Source organism: Nycticebus coucang, chromosome 20 (genome assembly GCF_027406575.1).
Source record: "Nycticebus coucang isolate mNycCou1 chromosome 20, mNycCou1.pri, whole genome shotgun sequence".
In the NCBI taxonomy this organism is placed as follows: Eukaryota; Metazoa; Chordata; class Mammalia; order Primates; family Lorisidae; genus Nycticebus; species Nycticebus coucang.
Genome location: NC_069799.1, coordinates 65,669,689 through 65,695,012, shown reverse-complemented (window position 1 = coordinate 65,695,012; position 25,324 = coordinate 65,669,689). Strand labels below are relative to the sequence as shown.

The window sequence follows — 25,324 nt, the reverse complement described above, 5'->3', positions numbered from 1 at the left end:
CCATGTCTGCTGCTTGTACGTTTTCTTTCTTCTGATTCATTAGGGCCCAAAATGGATTTGCCTAGGACTTTAGGGGGCAGAAAGTGAGAGGCGGGAAAAAATGATTTATAGACACTGTTGAGATGGACGTGGTGGAGTTTCCAGCCCCTGTAGAAGGGGCAGGTCACAGGTATTTGTCAAGCAGAGTGTCTTTAGCTTTTGAGGAAGAAGAAAACACACTGCTAGGTTCTGGAAGATAGGCGTTTATCAAAAGTGTGATGACAGTCAAGGGACCCCTCTAGCACCAGGAATAAGGGATCCTTGTGAGCCGTGGTCAGGGAGGGGGATGGCAACAGCCCAGGAGGAGGGGTTAGGAGTCATTAGCAGCCAGGCAGCACCTGATCGCTTCTGTATAATTCTTCCTGAGAAAATGAAGCAAAATAAATTGGCAAATAGGTAAATTAATATATTTTGACTCAGTGAGATAGTTTGTAACCACTGAAAATGTGCACACAGAGTGATGTCCACAAGATGCCATGGACAAGAGATTAGAGGTAGAGATACAGACCTTTCATACCAGACCATGAAAGGCACTGAGGAGAAGGGAGGGGGAAAATATTTGAAATATTAAAGTATTCATCATATCAATGTACATAGCTATGATTTAATAAAAAAATAAAGTATTCAAAGGCACTTGTGTATTTGGGGCAAACAAAGATGGCACACACTATCTAGGCAAGATGCATGTTTAGAAAAGAATGAGAAGAACTAAAGTTTTAATGTTGGGCTGACTCCAAAACTAAGAACACGCCAGGCTTATAAGTTAATGACCATCATGACACAGAAAAAATATGCATAAAGTAAGAGAGGTATCTATTTTTCAAATGCCCAATTTTAAAAAAAATCACAGGAAGAAAACATGGTCCATTACAAGAAAAAAAAACAAACTGGCAGAAATCATTCCTGAAGAAACACAGTCATCAAAGTGAGTAGAAAGAGACTTTAAAATAGCTATCTTAAATATGACCAAATTGCTAAGGAAAAATATTGACAAAGAACTAAAGGAACGCCAGAAAACTGGATGTGAAGAAACTGATCAAACATGTTACAGAAATTAGAAAAATAAACCAAACAAATCCTAGAGCTGAAAAAATAAGAAAACTGAACAGACAATTTTACTAGAAGGTTTTAATAGCAGATTTCAGCAGGAAAAAGAAAGAACATACTTGAGGATAGGACTTTTGAAATTATTGAGTCTAAAGAGAAAAAAAATTAAGAAATGTGAACAGAGGGCCGGGTACGGTGGCTCGTGCCTGTAACTCCAGCACTCTGGGAGGCTGAGGCTGGTGAATTGCCTGAGCTCACAGGTCCGGGACCAGCCTGAGCCAGAGTGAGACCCTGCTTCTAAAAATAGCCGGGCATTGTGGCGGGCGCCCATAGTCCCACTACTCGGGAGGCTGAGGCGAGGGAATCACTTGAGCCCAGGAGTTGGAGGTTGCTGTGAGCTGTGACGCCACAGCACTCTACTGAGGGTGACAAGAAAAACATAAATTATGAAGTAGGCAGGATCTTGGTAAAGACGAGTAACACATTTCTTATGTTGCACACTAAAGAACGTAAGAGATGAGACAAAGTGGTAGAAGAGAAAAAGATAATCCACCAAGAATTCCATGTCTGGCAAAAACAACCTTCCCAAATCAGGAAGTTCTTGAGACAATGTCAAATAGACAAAAGCTAAAAACGTTTATTGCTGCTAGAACTACCCTGCAAGAAATCCTAAAGGGAATAATTCAGTTTGAAACAAAAGAATGTCAGGCAGTAACCTAACATTTCTACCTCCTAACCAGTGGAGGTACAAAGATCTCTTGTAATTAAAAATGTGTGACAAGCTGTGAAAACATGTATTTTTGAAAGTTTGAGCTGTACTCGATTTTTCTTCAAGATTTAAAATGAAACTGCATTCAGAGAAGTATACATCCGTGTTAACGTGTACACAATGTATGAAGTTGTAATTAGTGACATCAAAAATGTAACGTGGAGAGGCACAGATATTTAACAAACTGTTTAAATATTTAAACAGTTTGGAAAAGTCGTTTCGTACGGAATTGAAGTTAAATTGACATGGATTCCAACATAGATGGTTATGGCTTTAGGAGGCAGTCCGTCATTTCCATGGAAACTACAAAAGAAAGCAGTAGAGTAGAAACAAGACTCAATGAGAAGAATGCAAATATCACTTAAAAAAAAAAAGACAAGGAAAGGTAAAAATGGAGGATGAGCAACACCCTTGAACCCAATCCTTGGCAATTGTCAGTATTTCATCCCGAGATACACTGTTCTGATGCACTTCAAGATGGGGCTGTCCTGAGGGCTGGAAACACACGAATAGGTTGGAAGCTGTCATTCGTGGGGAGATTTGGCTCAGGAGAGAAAATCTGCACTGCTGCAGCCAGGCTTTCTGAGTGCTTCCCTTGCCCAGTGTAGGAAGGAGAACCTGAGAGTCCGGCACCTTTCAGGATCTGAAAGAGCATTCGCCATCTCCTCTCTCTGAGCTCTTCGACCTGTGCATTTCCACCCACCTTCCAAAGCCACCAGGGCCAGCCAGGCCTCCTCCGCACTTTCCACTGAAACCTGTCTGGTCACTATAACCTGAGTTGCCACCATAAACTGTGTCTAGCTGTGGCTCTGAGCTCCCATTCTTTCTGCACTTTCCAGAAGGCGTATAAACGTCTAATGCCACTGGGTGTTGGAGAATGACTCGGCGGCCCTCACCGTGCACACTGATGAATTTGGACGCTTCTCTCTGATCCATCTGCCTTGCTCACTTGATGTTTCAGGAAACTTCAGAGGCCAAGGGGACATTTTCACATGGCCTCTCCCTCCACCTGCCGTTAGGAAGGGGTTTATTGTTTCTTTGAATGATTGGACAGTAAACATTCCTTTTATTTCTTGAAGGCAGCTAGTTCTATATATGCCAAGGCTGTTCCCCTTATAAATTTCTTGAAAAGGTAGTGAGGAGTGAAGGGCAGCTGCTGCCCCTGCTTATGATACGTGCAGAAAGGGGAGCGACCACACAGAACCTGTCACATCGGGAACATGCGGATTTCTAACAGCCAGACAGTTCTTCCGGTATTATCATAGCCACAATCTGCTGCAAACGGGGCTGTAGACTTTTTTTATGTCATTTCACTTTATTTTTGCTTACTTTACAGGTTGGCATAGCATGACATAGCATGTTCAGTAGAGTTTTGTTGAATGAATAAATGGGTGTTTCAATATGCAAAAACTAATAAACCTGCCCAAAGGTGTGAAGATGATCAAGAAACTAAGTTAATTAATAAGATGCACTGTTTTCAAGCAACGGATATAATTCTAGAATTTTTAAAATAAATATTTAACAGTTTGGAAACATACTTATGGAAATAAAAGGATACAAGCTGCCTGTCAAAGAGGATTTCAAGTTCACAAAAACTCTCGGAAAAACAAACACGTACCTTCGCATAGGAAAATCATGAAGGAAAATACAACAAATACTAAATATTTTTGAATGGGAGAACTATAGGCTATTTTTATTCTCTATCTTTTCTTTTTCATTTTCTGAGTTTTTTGTAATTATGTGTATTATTTTAATAAACGGGAAAAACAATGAACCTCATGTTGACGTCTCTATTATTTCATAAAATGAAAGAGAAATGAAGGGCAAGCAACCAGAAACTACAAACACTGCTTTCTAATCCCCTCCGCCAGCGACAGGTGTCCTCTCCCCACAGCCGAGACGCGGGGACTTCCGGCAGTCACATTCCATGGCTGACGGTCAATATTCTTCCGAAAATGGATAATAAGGGTGGTTGACAGCACTGGAAGAAGAGAAAGGAAATCCGTCTATTAACGCCTTGGCCACACCGTCAAAGACCGTGAAGATCCAGTTGTGTTAATGCTCGAGGTACAGCCCCGTCCCCGCTGGCACCCAGGCACACACACGCAAGCTCTGCCTTCCCAGGCACACACACATGCCAGCTCTGCCTTCCCAGGCACACACACGCAAGCTCTGCCTTCCCAGGCACACACACGCAAGCTCTGCCTTCCCAGGCACACACACATGCCAGCTCTGCCTTCCCAGGCACACACACGCAAGCTCTGCCTTCCCAGGCACACACACGCAAGCTCTGCCTTCCCAGGCACACACACGCAAGCTCTGCCTTCCCAGGCACACACACATGCCAGCTCTGCCTTCCCAGGCACACACACGCAAGCTCTGCCTTCCCAGGCACACACACGCAAGCTCTGCCTTCCCAGGCACACACACGCAAGCTCTGCCTTCCCAGGCACACACACATGCCAGCTCTGCCTTCCCAGGCACACACACGCAAGCTCTGCCTTCCCAGGCACACACACGCAAGCTCTGCCTTCCCAGGCACACACACATGCCAGCTCTGCCTTCCCAGGCACACACACGCAAGCTCTGCCTTCCCAGGCACACACACATGCCAGCTCTGCCTTCCCAGGCACACACACGCAAGCTCTGCCTTCCCAGGCACACACACATGCAAGCTCTGCCTTCCCAGGCACACACACACGCAAGCTCTGCCTTCCCAGGCACACACACATGCAAGCTCTGCCTTCCCAGGCACACACACGCAAGCTCGGCCTTCCCAGGCACACACACATGCAAGCTCTGCCTTCCCAGGCACACACACATGCAAGCTCTGCCTTCCCAGGCGCACACACATGCAAGCTCTGCCTTCCCAGGCACACACACATTCAAGCTCTGCCTTCTCAGGCACACACACATTCAAGCTCTGCCTTCCCAGGCACACACACATGCAAGCTCTGCCTTCCCAGGCACACACACATGCAAGCTCTGCCTTCCCAGGCACACACACATGCAAGCTCTGCCTTCCCAGGCACACACACGCAAGCTCTGCCTTCCCAGGCACACACACATTCAAGCTCTGCCTTCCCAGGCACACACACATTCAAGCTCTGCCTTCCCAGGCACACACACATTCAAGCTCTGCCTTCCCAGGCACACACACATTAAAGCTCTGCCTTCCCAGGCACACACACGCAAGCTCTGCCTTCCCAGGCACACACACATTCAAGCTCTGCCTTCCCAGGCACACACACATGCAAGTTCTGCCTTCCCAGGCACACACACATGCAAGCTCTGCCTTCCCAGGCACACACACGCAAGCTCTGCCTTCCCAGGCACACACACATGCCAGCTCTGCCTTCCCAGGCACACACACATGCCAGCTCTGCCTTCCCAGGCACACACAAATTCAAGGTCTGCCTTCCCAGGCACACACACATTCAAGCTCTGCCTTCCCAGGCACACACACGCAAGCTCTGCCTTCCCAGGCACACACACATGCAAGCTCTGCCTTCCCAGGCACACACACATTCAAGCTCTGCCTTCCCAGGCACACACACATTCATGCTCTGCCTTCCCAGGCACACACACGCAAGCTCTGCCTTCCCAGGCACACACACATTCAAGCTCTGCCTTCCCAGGCACACACACATTCAAGGTCTGCCTTCCCAGGCACACACACGCAAGCTCTGCCTTCCCAGGCACACACACATTCAAGCTCTGCCTTCCCAGGCACACACACATTCAAGCTCTGCCTTCCCAGGCACACACACGCAAGCTCTGCCTTCCCAGGCACACACACATTCAAGCTCTGCCTTCACAGGCACACACACGCAAGCTCTGCCTTCCCAGGCACACACACGCAAGCTCTGCCTTCCCAGGCACACACACATTCAAGCTCTGCCTTCGCAGGCACACACACATTCAAGCTCTGCCTTCCCAGGCACACACACGCAAGCTCTGCCTTCCCAGGCACACACACATTCAAGCTCTGCCTTCCCATGCACACACACATGCAAGCTCTGCCTTCCCAGGCACACACACGCAAGCTCTGCCTTCCCAGGCACACACACATGCAAGCTCTGCCTTCCCATGCACACACACATGCAAGCTCTGCCTTCCCAGGCACACACACGCAAGCTCTGCCTTCCCAGGCACACACACGCAAGCTCTGCCTTCCCAGGCACACACACATGCCAGCTCTGCCTTCCCAGGCACACACACGCAAGCTCTGCCTTCCCAGGCACACACACGCAAGCTCTGCCTTCCCAGGCACACACACATGCCAGCTCTGCCTTCCCAGGCACACACACGCAAGCTCTGCCTTCCCAGGCACACACACATGCCAGCTCTGCCTTCCCAGGCACACACACGCAAGCTCTGCCTTCCCAGGCACACACACATGCAAGCTCTGCCTTCCCAGGCACACACACACGCAAGCTCTGCCTTCCCAGGCACACACACATGCAAGCTCTGCCTTCCCAGGCACACACACGCAAGCTCGGCCTTCCCAGGCACACACACATGCAAGCTCTGCCTTCCCAGGCACACACACATGCAAGCTCTGCCTTCCCAGGCGCACACACATGCAAGCTCTGCCTTCCCAGGCACACACACATTCAAGCTCTGCCTTCTCAGGCACACACACATTCAAGCTCTGCCTTCCCAGGCACACACACATGCAAGCTCTGCCTTCCCAGGCACACACACATGCAAGCTCTGCCTTCCCAGGCACACACACATGCAAGCTCTGCCTTCCCAGGCACACACACATGCAAGCTCTGCCTTCCCAGGCACACACACATGCAAGCTCTGCCTTCCCAGGCACACACACGCAAGCTCTGCCTTCCCAGGCACACACACATTCAAGCTCTGCCTTCCCAGGCACACACACATTCAAGCTCTGCCTTCCCAGGCACACACACATTCAAGCTCTGCCTTCCCAGGCACACACACATTAAAGCTCTGCCTTCCCAGGCACACACACGCAAGCTCTGCCTTCCCAGGCACACACACATTCAAGCTCTGCCTTCCCAGGCACACACACATGCAAGTTCTGCCTTCCCAGGCACACACACATGCAAGCTCTGCCTTCCCAGGCACACACACGCAAGCTCTGCCTTCCCAGGCACACACACATGCCAGCTCTGCCTTCCCAGGCACACACACATGCCAGCTCTGCCTTCCCAGGCACACACAAATTCAAGGTCTGCCTTCCCAGGCACACACACATTCAAGCTCTGCCTTCCCAGGCACACACACGCAAGCTCTGCCTTCCCAGGCACACACACATGCAAGCTCTGCCTTCCCAGGCACACACACATTCAAGCTCTGCCTTCCCAGGCACACACACATTCATGCTCTGCCTTCCCAGGCACACACACGCAAGCTCTGCCTTCCCAGGCACACACACATTCAAGCTCTGCCTTCCCAGGCACACACACATTCAAGGTCTGCCTTCCCAGGCACACACACATGCAAGCTCTGCCTTTCCAGGCACATACACATGCAAGCTCTGCCTTCCCAGGCACATACACATGCAAGCTCTGCCTTCCCAGGCACACACACGCAAGCTCTGCCTTCCCAGGCACACACACATGCAAGCTCTGCCTTCCCAGGCACACACACGCAAGCTCGGCCTTCCCAGGCACACACACATGCAAGCTCTGCCTTCCCAGGCACACACACATTCAAGCTCTGCCTTCCCAGGCGCACACACATGCAAGCTCTGCCTTCCCAGGCACACACACGCAAGCTCTGCCTTCCCAGGCACACACACATTCAAGCTCTGCCTTCCCAGGCACACACACATTCAAGCTCTGCCTTCCCAGGCACACACACATGCAAGCTCTGCCTTCCCAGGCACACACACATGCAAGCTCTGCCTTCCCAGGCACACACACATGCAAGCTCTGCCTTCCCAGGCACACACACATGCAAGCTCTGCCTTCCCAGGCACACACACATGCAAGCTCTGCCTTCCCAGGCACACACACATGCAAGCTCTGCCTTCCCAGGCACACACACGCAAGCTCTGCCTTCCCAGGCACACACACATTCAAGCTCTGCCTTCCCAGGCACACACACATTCAAGCTCTGCCTTCCCAGGCACACACACGCAAGCTCTGCCTTCCCAGGCACACACACATTCAAGCTCTGCCTTCCCAGGCACACACACGCAAGCTCTGCCTTCCCAGGCACACACACGCAAGCTCTGCCTTCCCAGGCACACACACATTCAAGCTCTGCCTTCGCAGGCACACACACATTCAAGCTCTGCCTTCCCAGGCACACACACGCAAGCTCTGCCTTCCCAGGCACACACACATTCAAGCTCTGCCTTCCCATGCACACACACATGCAAGCTCTGCCTTCCCAGGCACACACACGCAAGCTCTGCCTTCCCAGGCACACACACATGCAAGCTCTGCCTTCCCATGCACACACACATGCAAGCTCTGCCTTCCCAGGCACACACACGCAAGCTCTGCCTTCCCAGGCACACACACGCAAGCTCTGCCTTCCCAGGCACACACACATTCAAGCTCTGCCTTCCCAGGCACACACACATTCAAGCTCTGCCTTCCCAGGCACACACACGCAAGCTCTGCCTTCCCAGGCACACACGCATTCAAGCTCTGCCTTCCCAGGCACACACACGCAAGCTCTGCCTTCCCAGGCACACACACATTCAAGCTCTGCCTTCCCAGGCACACACACATGCAAGCTCTGCCTTCCCAGGCACACACACATGCAAGCTCTGCCTTCCCAGGCACACACACGCAAGCTCTGCCTTCCCAGGCACACACACATTCAAGCTCTGCCTTCCCAGGCACACACACATTCAAGCTCTGCCTTCCCAGGCACACACACGCAAGCTCTGCCTTCCCAGGCACACACACATTCAAGCTCTGCCTTCCCAGGCACACACACATTCAAGCTCTGCCTTCCCAGGCACACACACGCAAGCTCTGCCTTCCCAGGCACACACACATTCAAGCTCTGCCTTCCCAGGCACACACACGCAAGCTCTGCCTTCCCAGGCACACACACATGCAAGTTCTGCCTTCCCAGGCACACACACATGCAAGCTCTGCCTTCCCAGGCACACACACGCAAGCTCTGCCTTCCCAGGCACACACACATGCCAGCTCTGCCTTCCCAGGCACACACACATGCCAGCTCTGCCTTCCCAGGCACACACACATTCAAGGTCTGCCTTCCCAGGCACACACACATTCAAGCTCTGCCTTCCCAGGCACACACACGCAAGCTCTGCCTTCCCAGGCACACACACATTCATGCTCTGCCTTCCCAGGCACACACACGCAAGCTCTGCCTTCCCAGGCACACACACATTCATGCACTGCCTTCCCAGGCACACACACGCAAGCTCTGCCTTCCCAGGCACACACACATTCAAGCTCTGCCTTCCCAGGCACACACACATACAAGGTCTGCCTTCCCAGGCACACACACATGCAAGCTCTGCCTTTCCAGGCACATACACATGCAAGCTCTGCCTTCCCAGGCACATACACATGCAAGCTCTGCCTTCCCAGGCACACACACGCAAGCTCTGCCTTCCCAGGCACACACACATGCAAGCTCTGCCTTCCCAGGCACACACACATGCAAGCTCTGCCTTCCCAGGCACACACACGCAAGCTCGGCCTTCCCAGGCACACACACATGCAAGCTCTGCCTTCCCAGGCACACACACATGCAAGCTCTGCCTTCCCAGGCGCACACACATGCAAGCTCTGCCTTCCCAGGCACACACACATTCAAGCTCTGCCTTCTCAGGCACACACACATTCAAGCTCTGCCTTCCCAGGCACACACACATGCAAGCTCTGCCTTCCCAGGCACACACACATGCAAGCTCTGCCTTCCCAGGCACACACACATGCAAGCTCTGCCTTCCCAGGCACACACACGTGCAAGCTCTGCCTTCCCAGGCACACACACATGCAAGCTCTGCCTTCCCAGGCACACACACGCAAGCTCTGCCTTCCCAGGCACACACACATTCAAGCTCTGCCTTCCCAGGCACACACACATTCAAGCTCTGCCTTCCCAGGCACACACACGCAAGCTCTGCCTTCCCAGGCACACACACATTCAAGCTCTGCCTTCCCAGGCACACACACATTCAAGCTCTGCCTTCCCAGGCACACACACGCAAGCTCTGCCTTCCCAGGCACACACACATTCAAGCTCTGCCTTCCCAGGCACACACACATGCAAGTTCTGCCTTCCCAGGCACACACACATGCAAGCTCTGCCTTCCCAGGCACACACACGCAAGCTCTGCCTTCCCAGGCACACACACATGCCAGCTCTGCCTTCCCAGGCACACACACATGCCAGCTCTGCCTTCCCAGGCACACACAAATTCAAGGTCTGCCTTCCCAGGCACACACACATTCAAGCTCTGCCTTCCCAGGCACACACACGCAAGCTCTGCCTTCCCAGGCACACACACATGCAAGCTCTGCCTTCCCAGGCACACACACATTCAAGCTCTGCCTTCCCAGGCACACACACATTCATGCTCTGCCTTCCCAGGCACACACACGCAAGCTCTGCCTTCCCAGGCACACACACATTCAAGCTCTGCCTTCCCAGGCACACACACATTCAAGGTCTGCCTTCCCAGGCACACACACATGCAAGCTCTGCCTTTCCAGGCACATACACATGCAAGCTCTGCCTTCCCAGGCACATACACATGCAAGCTCTGCCTTCCCAGGCACACACACGCAAGCTCTGCCTTCCCAGGCACACACACATGCAAGCTCTGCCTTCCCAGGCACACACACGCAAGCTCGGCCTTCCCAGGCACACACACATGCAAGCTCTGCCTTCCCAGGCACACACACATTCAAGCTCTGCCTTCCCAGGCGCACACACATGCAAGCTCTGCCTTCCCAGGCACACACACGCAAGCTCTGCCTTCCCAGGCACACACACATTCAAGCTCTGCCTTCCCAGGCACACACACATTCAAGCTCTGCCTTCCCAGGCACACACACATGCAAGCTCTGCCTTCCCAGGCACACACACATGCAAGCTCTGCCTTCCCAGGCACACACACATGCAAGCTCTGCCTTCCCAGGCACACACACATGCAAGCTCTGCCTTCCCAGGCACACACACATGCAAGCTCTGCCTTCCCAGGCACACACACATGCAAGCTCTGCCTTCCCAGGCACACACACGCAAGCTCTGCCTTCCCAGGCACACACACATTCAAGCTCTGCCTTCCCAGGCACACACACATTCAAGCTCTGCCTTCCCAGGCACACACACGCAAGCTCTGCCTTCCCAGGCACACACACATTCAAGCTCTGCCTTCCCAGGCACACACACGCAAGCTCTGCCTTCCCAGGCACACACACGCAAGCTCTGCCTTCCCAGGCATACACACATTCAAGCTCTGCCTTCGCAGGCACACACACATTCAAGCTCTGCCTTCCCAGGCACACACACGCAAGCTCTGCCTTCCCAGGCACACACACATTCAAGCTCTGCCTTCCCATGCACACACACATGCAAGCTCTGCCTTCCCAGGCACACACACATTCAAGCTCTGCCTTCCCAGGCACACACACATTCAAGCTCTGCCTTCCCAGGTACACACACATGCAAGTTCTGCCTTCCCAGGCACACACACGCAAGCTCTGCCTTCCCAGGCACACACACATGCAAGCTCTGCCTTCCCAGGCACACACACATGCAAGCTCTGCCTTCCCAGGCACACACACATTCAAGCTCTGCCTTCCCAGGCACACACACGCAAGCTCTGCCTTCCCAGGCACACACACATTCAAGCTTTGCCTTCCCAGGCACACACACGCAAGCTCTGCCTTCCCAGGCACACACACATTCAAGCTCTGCCTTCCCAGGCCACACACACGCAAGCTCTGCCTTCCCAGGCAACACACATTCAAGCTCTGCCTTCCCAGGCACACACGCATGCCAGCTCTGCCTTCCCAGGCACACACACATGCAAGCTCTGCCTTCCCAGGCACACACACATGCAAGCTCTGCCTTCCCAGGCACACACACATGCAAGCTGCCTTCCCAGGCACACACACATGCAAGCTCTGCTTCCCAGGCACATACACATGCAAGCTCTGCCTTCCCAGGCACACACACATTCAAGCTCTGCCTTCCCAGGCACACACACGCAAGCTCTGCCTTCCCAGGCACACACACATTCAAGCTCTGCCTTCCCAGGCACACACACATGCAAGCTCTGCCTTCCCAGGCACACACACATGCAAGCTCTGCCTTCCCAGGCACACACACATGCAAGCTCTGCCTTCCCAGGCACACACATGCAAGCACTGCCTTCCCAGGCACACACACGCAAGCTCTGCCTTCCCAGGCAACACACATTCAAGCTCTGCCTTCCCAGGCACACACACATGCAAGCTCTGCCTTCCCAGGCACACACACATGCAAGCTCTGCCTTCCCAGGCACACACACATGCAAGCTGCCTTCCCAGGCACACACACATGCAAGCTCTGCCTTCCCAGGCACATACACATGCAAGCTCTGCCTTCCCAGGCACACACACGCAAGCTCTGCCTTCCCAGGCACACACACATTCAAGCTCTGCCTTCCCAGGCCACACACACGCAAGCTCTGCCTTCCCAGGCAACACACATTCAAGCTCTGCCTTCCCAGGCACACACGCATGCCAGCTCTGCCTTCCCAGGCACACACACATGCAAGCTCTGCCTTCCCAGGCACACACACATGCAAGCTCTGCCTTCCCAGGCACACACACATGCAAGCTGCCTTCCCAGGCACACACACATGCAAGCTCTGCTTCCCAGGCACATACACATGCAAGCTCTGCCTTCCCAGGCACACACACATTCAAGCTCTGCCTTCCCAGGCACACACACGCAAGCTCTGCCTTCCCAGGCACACACACATTCAAGCTCTGCCTTCCCAGGCACACACACATGCAAGCTCTGCCTTCCCAGGCACACACACATGCAAGCTCTGCCTTCCCAGGCACACACACATGCAAGCTCTGCCTTCCCAGGCACACACATGCAAGCACTGCCTTCCCAGGCACACACACGCAAGCTCTGCCTTCCCAGGCAACACACATTCAAGCTCTGCCTTCCCAGGCACACACACATGCAAGCTCTGCCTTCCCAGGCACACACACATGCAAGCTCTGCCTTCCCAGGCACACACACATGCAAGCTGCCTTCCCAGGCACACACACATGCAAGCTCTGCCTTCCCAGGCACATACACATGCAAGCTCTGCCTTCCCAGGCACACACACGCAAGCTCTGCCTTCCCAGGCACACACACATTCAAGCTCTGCCTTCCCAGGCCACACACACGCAAGCTCTGCCTTCCCAGGCAACACACATTCAAGCTCTGCCTTCCCAGGCACACACACATGCAAGCTCTGCCTTCCCAGGCACTCACACATTCAAGCTCTGCCTTCCCAGGCACACACACATTCAAGCTCTGCCTTCCCAGGCACACACACGCAAGCTCTGCCTTCCCAGGCACACACACATTCAAGCTTTGCCTTCCCAGGCACACACACGCAAGCTCTGCCTTCCCAGGCACACACACATTCAAGCTCTGCCTTCCCAGGCCACACACACGCAAGCTCTGCCTTCCCAGGCAACACACATTCAAGCTCTGCCTTCCCAGGCACACACACATGCCAGCTCTGCCTTCCCAGGCACACACACATGCAAGCTCTACCTTCCCAGGCACACACACATGCAAGCTCTGCCTTCCCAGGCACACACACATGCAAGCTGCCTTCCCAGGCACACACACATGCAAGCTCTGCCTTCCGAGGCACATACACATGCAAGCTCTGCCTTGCCAGGCACACACACATTCAAGCTCTGCCTTCCCAGGCACACACACGCAAGCTCTGCCTTCCCAGGCACACACACATTCAAGCTCTGCCTTCCCAGGCACACACACATGCAAGCTCTGCCTTCCCAGGCACACACACGCAAGCTCTGCCTTCCCAGGCACACACACATGCAAGCTCTGCCTTCCCAGGCACACACACATTCAAGCTCTGCCTTCCCAGGCACACACATGCAAGCTCTGCCTTCCCAGGCACACACACATGCAAGCTCTGCCTTCCCAGGCACACACATGCAAGCACTGCCTTCCCAGGCACACACACGCAAGCTCTGCCTTCCCAGGCAACACACATTCAAGCTCTGCCTTCCCAGGCACACACACGCAAGTTCTGCCTTCCCAGGCACACACACATGCAAGCTCTGCTTTCCCAGGCACACACACATGCAAGCTCTGCCTTCCCAGGCACACACACATGCAAGCTCTGCCTTCCCAGGCACACACACATGCAAGCTGCCTTCCCAGGCACACACACATGCAAGCTCTGCCTTCCCAGGCACACACACATGCAAGCTGCCTTCCCAGGCACACACACATGCAAGCTCTGCCTTCCCAGGCACATACACATGCAAGCTCTGCCTTCCCAGGCACACACACATGCAAGGTCTGCCTTCCCAGGCACACACACATGCAAGCTGCCTTCCCAGGCACACACACATGCAAGCTCTGCCTTCCCAGGCACATACACATGCAAGCTCTGCCTTCCCAGGCACACACACATGCAAGCTCTGCCTTCCCAGGCAGATTCACAGGCCGGCTCAGTGCCCACCTGCAAGTACTGTAAATACTGAAGCAGTTGGCAATTTCATTTAGATTACAAAGTCCAAGAGGGTGTCAGACCTGCAGCTACCATGTGCGGCCAGTTCACCCCCAAGTATAGTCTTTGCCCTGAGATGGGGGGGCTGGTAGCAGTAAGGGTCATGTTGCTCCTTGTACCCACCTACTCAGCACCCCCCTGACCCAGAGAGGAGATGTATCTCTGATAATCAGACCTATATAATGTGACTAACATTATCAAAATCACAATTTATTAGAATGCTTGTATACACTAACTAGTGTTATCCTTGCTTTTCTTTTTCTTCCATGTTTCTTTTTTCTGTTTTACCATTAGTCCTTTGCAATCGAACATCACTGGAGGGTCACTTCTCTGCAGTGGTGTGCACCAGGAGCCATGTCACCCACATGCCCACACAGGTCTCACAAGGCTGATCACAGCCTGGCACTGAGAAGCTCGGGTACGGGAAGGTGCTTCCCACGTTATTCTCACTCAGATGTCTGGGTCACAGTCCTGCGGTTCTTTTCCAAAAAGGAGAGGGACCCTGAAGAGCTTTCTGAAATCTTTGTTCTCATGAGTAAATTTTGATGCTTCTTAGTAAATCTGCTCCCTGCCTGAGGACTCTCCTTTCCCCTGAGCCCAGAGATCCCACAATATCCCGTGTGTGAATAAACCACAGTCAAGGGCCGTGGGGCACTCCAGAGCTGGGCTTCTCATGGACTAAGATGGCACTTCCGTAACAGCCTTGACCTCAAGGTCAGAGAAAGCCCAGCAGCTCTCATCCTGGTAAAGCCACTGGAGACCCATCAGTCTCTACCACTGGAGGGTCAGTTGATGTCATGACAGTTTGCAGTTCAGCTTGGTGACATCACACAGCTCAGAAGTGGGAGCGATGGTGGGTGAAGGGGGCCATGGAGGAGCAAGTGGAGGAGCCGGGAGTGTTCTGGAGAGGACGCCACGCCCAGTCCAAGTGTGCTGGACGCTGAGGGGAGGAGAACACAGGCACACTCGCCCTCCAGAACCCCTCCCCACAGGAATGTGAAAATCAGGGCTCCTGCCGCCTTGGCACAGAGAGAAGGGCGGCCCTGCTGGGTCCCTCGCTACACATAGTTCATTCCTACTGCACTCATTTTTCTTCATTTTCCTTCTGATTATAACATAAATTAAAGAGGGGACATTCTCCTGGGCCCCTGAAAGCACAGCGGGCAGTAGGCACCATGCCTTCACGTCTAAAGGGCAGAGAGGCGAGGGCACCAGGAACCGGGTTGTCAGGGGCAAACTTCCCAGGTCCCCAGACTCACACTTCTGCAGGGCAGAGACTGAGCCCTGGAGGAACCTGTGGTCTGAGGGCTCTGGGCTGCTCACGTTTCATGCCTGTGCCCACAGTCAGGCCTGACATTATGATTTAGGGAAGCCTGTTGCTCTGTTTACCTGCACGAGACAGGAAACAACCCGCCAAACAGTCTGAAATAGTCACTTACAATTGGAATGTACTATAGTGGAAATTTCTGTTGAGGCTGTCCAGGGCCTTCATGTCCTCAGGAGTCAGCTCAAAGTCAAAAACCTGAAAGGAAGGAAAGACTCATGCTGACCTGTCCCCAGGACAGCAGCTTCCACCCAGGACTAGGAGGATGTTCCCGGAGGCAGAGGCAGGAGGGACTCAGGGCACCTGGGCCTTGTCATCGGCCTGTGGTGCACGTGGCCTGAGGCCTCTCTGGCCCGAGCTCTGCCCTCCTCTCCCAGCCCCTTCTACTCTGCCCCCCTGCACCAAAGAAAGTCACACAACTTGTCCATCTTTAATTCTGCCAAGAAAATTTCCGCAGACAGAAAACTATCATTTTATTTCCAAACACGAGAAGAATCTGGGAAAAATACCTGCTACCTTGACTTGAACAGAAACTTTGGGGTGTTTCCCTCCCCATACCCCCTGGAACGTGACCCAGCCTTGGTGGATCAAGTCCTGGACCACAAGACAAGCCCCCTCCAAGCACCTGTGGGCCTCAGGGCAAAGCACTTCCGGACCAGCTGACCCACCTCACCCCTTGCTCGCCTGTCCCCAGACACTGGGTGTTTCCAGCTCTGTCTGCTCCTCCCTGTAGGAACCTTTCTAACTGGTCTTGAGACACACAAAGCTCACGTTCAAAGAGTTTCCCCTTTTGAATAAATCTCTTAAGTTCAAACTTGTTTTCCTTTGACATAACATAACTCCTGGTGGAGAGTCACTGAATAAGCAAAGCAATTTTTGGTAAAAATATACTGTGTATACACACACACACACACACACACACACACACAGAGGGAGCCCCAAAGTATATACATTTTAAGAAAGGAAAAAACTGTATTAAAATTGTAATATTCAAATCACGTTTGACTTCTGCAATTACAAGAGACACAAGATATAACATTAAGATAATAAATATTATTGGTATATATTGAGTATTTCAATTTTAATCCAGGTGGTTTGGTCTTTTCTTAACATGTATATGCAATTTTGTAACTCTTTTTCTGGAATGACTATCAGAGCTATCACTGTATGAGATCTGACAATTAAGCTCTTATCCTAGAAAAAGTGCTTTGAAAGGTGGACTCAGCGCTGGTGTGGGTGAGACGCTTCCGAAGGGGAGTATCTTGAAGGTGACTGTAGTGATATTCAGCAACCAGGGATGTGGAACTTTTTCTAGGGTAAGTTGGTAAACTTAATTGTCCAACCCCGTATGTATGTGTGTGTGAGCCCATGCGTGCAAAAAGTTCATTATTTAACACAGGAGTCAACTTCTTGGCCACTCAAGGCTCTATCTATCTACTGGTACACTGTCTCATGATGTATCTCTATTGCCCTATACATGGGTCTATTTTGGATTATTTATCTGCCCAACCTTCCATTTATTCATCAGTCATTTTTCTAAAAAAGAAATCCTTCTCGAGTGACACAGACACAGATCAGCATGCTGAGCTGAATATTCTCTGTGTAGATTGCCAATGAGATTCTTATTTACCTACTGATTTGTTCTTATATAAATTAATAAACCATCTACAGCTGCACAGTTCTGAAGCAAACACATCAGAAATTATATATTTCAAATGTCATGCTTATGAATATTAAACTTATAATAAAGTTTCTAACTGTGATCACAAGTGAGATAAAGCTTACATAGCTTTTGAAAACAAAATGAATTCAAGACCTCCGATTGATCTAAGGGAGCAGAGTGTATATGGGGAAGGGACGTAACTTCACTCACTGGGCAGCTACTCTGCTGAGTGTAACTGGCTGTCCAGGCTCCTCCCTGCCAAGAGCCCTGCCGGAGAGGAGGTGGTGAGGGTGACACCAGGTCCCTGCAGTCAGGGCCTCACCTTGGAGACAGCGCACTGGCCCATAAGCCAAGGTCGGCTGAGAAGGAAAAGCCTCCCTAAGGAGCCAGGTCAAGGACGACAGTGGTCACAAGACGTGCTGGGGTGTCCCAGTGGCTCATCAAACAAGATAATCCTATTTGGGTTTGGTCTTAAAACACAAAGAGGAGCTTGTCAGGTAGAGAAGGTGAAAGAGAGGAACCAGGAAGTCTATAGAACAAACAAAAAAGATAATGGAGCTGACATTTGCTTAGTGTCACACAACTAGTGGGGGCAAAGCCAAGTCCGGGGGAGACATCTGAGGACTCCGAGCCCAGAGCTCTCCCTTCACCGCCTTCCAAGCTTTCCCATGTGGGGGGTGACGGGGATGAGAGAGACATGGTGCCTGTTCTCCACCTGTAGACGCCCAGCCCAGCTCCTGGGCTCCCTCCAGGAGATGCACGCGGCCCTACCTGGAAGTTCTCTTTGATTCTCTGCTCATTGAAGCTCTTGGCCAGGACCACCATACCCCGCTGCAGGTGGTAGCGCAGGGCTACCTGGCCTGGGCTCCGATGGTGCTTCTTGGCAATGGCCTTCAAGACCGGCTCCTCCAAGAGATGTGGGCTGTCACTGTCCACCCTGAACAAAACACACAATAACACACGTGTTAAAAAATGAGGATGGTGAATCAGGAGTGATCCGCCCTTTCCCCCAAACTCCCCAGGGAGCTGACAGCAGACGCAATATCGTGTGAATAACAGAGTCCCATAAACACGCACAGAGATTTGTCCTCACTGCAGCATGCTGGAGACAGCTGGACTGTCCATCAGCACACGAGCTTGTAAAGAGCATGTGGTGTGTTTGTACGTGGAACGTTACCCAGCAATAAAACAGAAAGCCCTGCAGAGACTGGCCGCTGCGTGGCTGCTGTGACTGACGGGGCAGCAGAGCCCACACAAAGTGACACGTACACCGTCCTCACAGGACGTCCTCACCTCCTATGAGATGTCAGCAGAGGGGCTCGCTAGAGGTGCAGAGGAATTGTCTCAGGAGGACACAGAGGGATCTGGAGGAGGCAGAATGTCCCCGTGTCACGGCAGGGTGTGGGTGGCACCGGGCGTGGTGGGGTCTGCACTGCACAGCTGAGACAGGTGTCCTTAGAACCACCCAAAATAAGGGCATTGAGAGGAACGGGGACTCGGCAGACACCAGATGGAACAGGAGGGGCAGAATGTGGGGGGCGGTGAAGCCCCAGGATCGCCTGTGGGCGTTCTCTACAGCGTAGAGTTTACTTCCGGATATTTGTGTTTTTCCATAGTAGTCAAAACTTTGTTTTAAAAACAATATTTCATCATCAATAGGGTTTCTAGGTTAATCCTGACAGTCTTATTACCACTTTGGGTCTCTGTGGGACCCCAGGACACTGTAGGCGACCAGGACGATGTCCTTGGACTGGCAGAACTGCAGGAGTTTGCTCTGGTTGAGGTAGAGGTGACATTCCACCTGCAATTTCCCAGATGAAAAGGTGTCAGAATGCATCAGCCAGCAGCCACATGTAAATTTCAGAAGTGTTAGTTTATCATATGTACTATATTTTTCAAATTGGCCATTTTTCTCATGCACATCTGAAATACCTTTTTAAATCTCATCAGCTGCCAAACTGATACAATTTTCTTCTTACTCTTTTTTTAGTATGGTTTTAAAATTATAAAAAATCCCTTCCATCCGAAGTGTAGCCTCTCCATGCCTTTTTTTGTTGTTAACTAAGAGAAACCAGGATTCCTTAGAGAACTGGCTGATTCCAGTTCTGCGTGGGGAGGTTGCAAGCTGGACCATGAGCAGTCTGCCCTCTACAAAGCACAGAGGTTGAGAAGGTGGTGAGAGATCTCAGAGACGCAGACGCTCACTTGAAGATGCTCCAGATGGCCAGCGTGCTGTCATTCTGAGCATCAGAACTGTTGGCTTGGCACCCGTAGCTCTGTGGTTAGGGCCCCAGCCACACACACCAGGGCTGCTGGGTTCGAACCCGGCCAGGGTTTACTGAACAGCAATGACAACTACAACAACAACAGCAACAACAACAAAAACAAAAAAACTAGCCGGGTGTTGTGGCAGGCGCCTGTAGTCCCAGCTACCTGGGAGGCTGGGGCAAGACTATCGCTTAAGCCCAAGAGTTTGAAGTTTGTAAACCACGGCACTCTACCGAGGGCAACACAGTGAGACTCTGTCTCAAAAACAAAAAAAAAGAAAGAAGGAAGGAGAGAGTGAAAGAAAGAAAGGAAAGTAAGAAAAGTACATATGAGTATAATGGATGGAGTCACGCGTGTAAAATTTCATGATTCACATGGCATTGATCACACAGGACCGAAGTCCTTAGCTCAAACCAGCAACTTCCAGAATGTACACGGGGCTTGTGTCAAACCATATCATAGAGATCAATGAGCAGAACCCCTTGTGTGGGCTTAATAACTTTCATAAATAAACTGAAGAAGAGAATTAGGACAGGGAGGGCAGAGTGACGGGGAAGAGGAGAGTTAGAAGCAGAGGTGGAGGGAGCAGAGACGAGACGAAAGAGGCAAGTGAATCTGGTGGGAGACGGACGTGTATCTGTATCTCAGCACACGGACCTCATTTCCACCACAATTAAAATGAATCCACTCTAAAAACGTGACACGGTCATATTTTAACACTCACTATAATTGGGTTTGAACCCACCACTTCCAGCATATGGGGCTGGCACCCTACTCCTTTGACCCACAGGTGCCGCCGAAAACATGCACATTTTTTAAATATGCTGAAATATACACAGATGAAAAGACAGAATGCCCACTGCAAACCCTCCCAGAGGTAAGAGCAAATACCCTGTTTCCCCCAAAATAAGACAGTGTCTTATTTTAAGGTGTGCTCCCAAAGATGCGCTAGGTCTTATTTTCAGGGGATGTCTTAGCTTTCCTGTAAGTAGGTCCTATTTTCAGGGGATGTCTTCTTTTCGGGGAAACAGGGTAGGTAACAGATTGGATGTGAAATCATGATTGCCTAAGAATGGGAATGGTACCCAGGAAGAGATGAAGGGCTTTAGAATATTCTCAGTACCTTTATACAGCTTGACACATTACAATTATAAACCTTTTAAAAGTCATAAAATGAGGGTGGCGCCTGTGGCTCAAAGGAGTAAGGTGCCGGCCCTATATGCCAGAGGTGGCGGGTTCAAACCGGGCCACCGCCAAAAACTGCAAAAAAAAAAAAAAGTCATAGAATGAATATTCTCATGTTAAGTAGAGGAAAAAATGCTACAAAGTCACCTAGAATCCCACCAGAGCCAGACAGCAATTGTAACCATCTTGCTGTCCTTAATTATAGTCATTTTTATTTAATTACAAATACGGCATCTACAGCGAGTGTCTCTGAGTGACATTCTCCTTCTCCAAGCCCCGACTGTGTCTGCCTTTCCTCCCTTCCTGCACACTCAGCCTCTGCGGTCCAGGACAAGCTCACTCATAAACTGGGGACGGCGACCTGCTTCCTCTTGCTGTGTTTGGAAAGGCACAGGCAAGGATCCATGAGCACAAATTTGCTAGAAAACTGCAAAAACTCTTCCTCCACCTGTAGAAACAGCCCCAGAAAACACTGCCTTCCTGCTGAACATGAACCAGAGACGTCCAGCCACTGCCTGTGGCCCCTCCTGCAGCGCTGTTGGGGTCCAGCACAGTCACCAACTCTTCTCCAGCAGCCCGACCTGGGAGAGCCTCAGCTTCTTTCAATTTCAAGCCAGATTGAATGTGCTTTTGTGATCTTCCCGGCTTGACAGGTCTTAGCTGACAAGTGGCAAATAGCTGACCTGTGTGCTGTCAAGGTGACACTGTGGCCGAAGCTTTCCTTTTTCTATCAGTCCTCACACTCCTCCAGCAGAGCTCTCCACGGAGCCATCATAAGTGTGACTACATCCCTACTGCTAGGTACAGAAAACTCTATTATCTTCAAGGAGAAATAAAATTGTACTTAAAATATTTGTATATTTGCACTTGTGTATTTACACACACGGACCCTTCCCCTCTGACTTCAGCTTCCGGACACCCTCTCCCCTCCTGCTCCCCACCTATCTGGCGATTCCTGTTTTTCCTGACACCCTCTCCCCTCCTGCTCCCATCTGTCTAGTGACTCCTGTTCACTCTCCTGCCAGTCCCTGACCCTGCCTTGTGGCCCTTCCTGCCCTCTTCCTTCTCATTCTGTGACTGTGCTCTGGCAGAGCTAATCACCATCCAGAAGCCCCAGGCCTGGACACTGCATCCCCAGCCAGGCCCCTGCGGGCTCCAGCCCAGTGCTGCCACCTGCCAGCCCAGCCCCTGCACCGTGCTGCCTCCCCACAGCCTCCACCACCTCTGCACAGTGGCCATTGTGCCCTCCCTTCTCCACCTGAGCCTTCCCCACAGTTTCCTGTGTCACTGAAAGGAAGAGTCACGGCACAGTGGCCACCAGGTCAGGAGGAGGCCTGTGCACAGTGGAGGAGGGGGAAGGCCCCGGGGGCCGAGGGCGCACCTGGTTGCAGGTGGGCTTGTACTTGAGCCCCGGCTTGTCCAGGATCATTTGCAGCTGCTTGTGGTTGAAATTGGACACCCCAATGGACTTGGTTAAACCCAAGTCTTTACACTGCTCCAGGGCCTGGCAGGAGGAAACGTGCGGAAGAAGTCAGTGCAGTTTGCCCTTCATGGGACTGACTGCACTTTTGAAACGCTGGAAATTGAACATACAGAGCAGTTAGACTGACCCGAGCACGTCTGTCCCTTGCACGCGTGTGTCACAGTGCCCCTCCCTGTGTGCGGACATGTCCACCCCGTGATCCTGTTTCATGCACACACAGGGGATGCTCTTAAATCCCCCTCACGGCATCCAGCCGCCCTCTGTGGGGAGTTTATCTGTCCTGAGATAACCAAGGAGCAGGAAACGCCTTTTGTGCTTTTTCTCTGCTGATCCTTTTACAGGGCTCAGGCCTCAACCCCATCCCAGGGCCAAGTAGATGCCGAAATTCAAAACGTACCCAGCGGCCACCCCCTGCCCTGCCTCATTTGCAGGGGAGACCCCAGGTGCTGAGAAGCTCCAGGACACAGCTGAGGTGCCACAACCTCTCAGCCTCCCCTCCCAGCCCGTGCCCTGGGTCTCAGCAGCACCCACCTCCCATGTGTCCCGAATGTCCACCGTCTCCAGCATCACCTTCCCGTCGGCATCCTTTGGCAGCAACTCCTCCCCCGGCTGGGACACAGAGAGAGCACAGGACAGAGAACGTTTCCTGTAAGAATCACCTCAGCGGACTGTGACTGTGAATCTGAGCGTGTGAGTGTGTGAGTGTGAGGTCCGGTCTGTGTATGTAGGTCAGAGAGCATGTGTGTTCCTGCGGGGGTGTGTATAGCGTGTGCGTGTGTTTAGTGAGTGCACGCGTGGGTGTGTGGGTGTGCATCAGGGAATGCGTGTGTGCAGGTGTGTGCATGTGTGTATAGTGTGTGTTTAGTGAGTGTGTGCATAAGAGTGTGCAGGTGTGTACAGCGTGTGGGAGTGTGTGTGTCATCACTCTGCACCTGTGTGTCAGGTTCACGTGTGTGTGGAAGGAAGCCAGGGACAAGGAAGGGCAGAATCAAAACAAAAACCTTCCCCAATTTTCTCCCCTCCCCTGCCTTCCCTGAACTTCCTGAGAACGAGGTCTCCTGCAGTGAGAAGTCCCCTCATTTCCGAGGACAGGCTGGTTGTGGGGACAGGACGCACCATGACTATTATTCAATATTCAGCTCCAGTATATGAAACCCCAAGTTGGAGGCAGGGAGGACACCTGGCGTGCTCAGGTAATATCCCCTGTGATGGGGGCAGGTTCAGGGAGCCTGGGGGGCCCCGTTGTGCCGTCTGTGTCAACCCAGGTACCTCTGTCTCCTCGGGCTGAGAGGCACATATGGGAGAGGCCCTGTCCCTGGCGAGGGAGACTCCCCGTCTCTGTCTCCTCGGGCTAAGAGGCAGACACAGGAGAGACCCTGTCCCTAGCAAGGGGAACCCCCCCCATTGTATCTCTGCAGTCTGTGTAGCCCATACCCTGGAGGACCCTGATTGCCAAGGGCCATGACAGTGGCCACTCATTCAGCCTGGGCAATGCCCCAACTCTCCCAGGTAGAGGCAGAGAGGTCCCTGAGCTGGAGAATGAGACACACACAGACTTGAAGGTGGGGTCGGCCGGGTGTCAGGGAGACTCAGCAGCCACAGGGCAGTTTTGGCCCCCCGTGCAACCTCCCTCCTTCTGCAAGACCCAGTAGGCAGCAGTGAGGTGACCAGAGGCTGGTGGCAGTGAGGACACAGCCGAGGACGTCCCGGGAGAGAGAAGAGTGGACCTTGAAAGCAAACGGCACGTGCATGAGGAAGAGATCCACGTGGGCCAGTCCAAGTTTCTGCAGAGACCTTTCCAGGGCTGGTCGCACCAATTCTGGTCGAAAGAACGTGCTCCAAACCTGCAGTGACCACAAAGACTCAGGGTGAGGAATTGTGGGAAGATGGCTGTCTAGAAGCAGCTTTCCCCAGAGGCTCGTGCCCAAAGGGAGAGATAATTGGACTAAAGTGGTTGGAAGCCAAATGAGAGGAGCTCCGCACTGAGAGGACAGTGTGAGGAACACGCCACCCGGCTGAACCAAGCAGCAGAAACAAGAAAGCGGAAGGAAAACAATAGTACGAGCCCGGCTCCCCTCCCCGCAGACGGGAGCTCCATGCTGGGTGACCAGTCAGCCAGTGAACTGCGTTCAAAAGTCTCCCGATCATATCCCACAGGAGAGCAGTTAAGTCCCAGTCCCCCTTCATTACTGAGGTCCCACCACTGAGACTGGGCCCCATTTGGTCTGCACAGGAGACCAAATATTTTTCCTGCAATCCTGAGCATCCAGATCTCCCTTCCCCCAGCCTACTTTCCAGAAGGCCTGCCCCTAGAGAGTCCAGAGTGTTTGACCAGCTCACTGGGAAGCTGGGAAAGCCTGCCAGCAGCCTCCAAGCTGCAGCATGAGAACAGTAGCAGGGCAGGCTAAGCTTTGTGGGGAGAGGGTGAACTACCCATCTCCAGATCCTCAGAATTCTCAGGCAGCTCTGTTTTCTGCCCTTCAGGACAAACTCTGCACTCCACTGGTGGGCAGGGCTAGTGTTTAAACAACTTTGACTTGTGTCTCTACTTTGGACCTGGCCCCTCTGCCAGGCACGGCTCTCTGAGCTGGATTGGATGGGCAGACAGGTATCTAAGTGACTTTGGGCTGAACTTTGGACCTCTGGCCTCCACCAGGCTGGGCTCCCTGAGCTCTACTGGGTGGGTGGGGCCAAGGTTTAAGCAACTTTGTACTGGACTTTGGATTAGCATTCTCCACTGGCTGGAGGCTCCCTCAGCCCAATAGGGTGGGCTGTGCCCAGTGCCCAAGTCACTCTCATAT

The 25,324-nt window shown here is 52.4% G+C and overlaps 1 protein-coding gene across 3 annotated transcripts in view; it reads right to left on the bottom strand.

Moving 5' to 3' along the window:
- Positions 1-3,150: 3,150 nt before the first annotated feature.
- The window catches only part of LOC128572268 (aldo-keto reductase family 1 member C15-like), a 29,783-nt gene continuing 7,609 nt past the window's right edge, over positions 3,151-25,324 (bottom strand). The window contains exons 3-9 of one of the 3 annotated variants that reach the window (XM_053572089.1): positions 24,251-24,367; positions 23,055-23,132; positions 22,422-22,544; positions 19,279-19,388; positions 18,359-18,524; positions 16,040-16,122; positions 3,151-3,836 (exon numbers count right to left, since the gene is read on the bottom strand). In XM_053572089.1, the coding sequence (XP_053428064.1) occupies positions 3,794-3,836; positions 16,040-16,122; positions 18,359-18,524; positions 19,279-19,388; positions 22,422-22,544; positions 23,055-23,132; positions 24,251-24,367 (720 nt within the window). In that variant the 3' untranslated portion in view covers positions 3,151-3,793. Of the gene's footprint in view, positions 3,837-16,039; positions 16,123-18,358; positions 18,525-18,880; positions 18,952-19,278; positions 19,389-22,421; positions 22,545-23,054; positions 23,133-24,250; positions 24,368-25,324 lie in introns of those variants that run through there. The other 2 variants (XM_053572090.1, XR_008376154.1) reach the window with 2 other exon arrangements.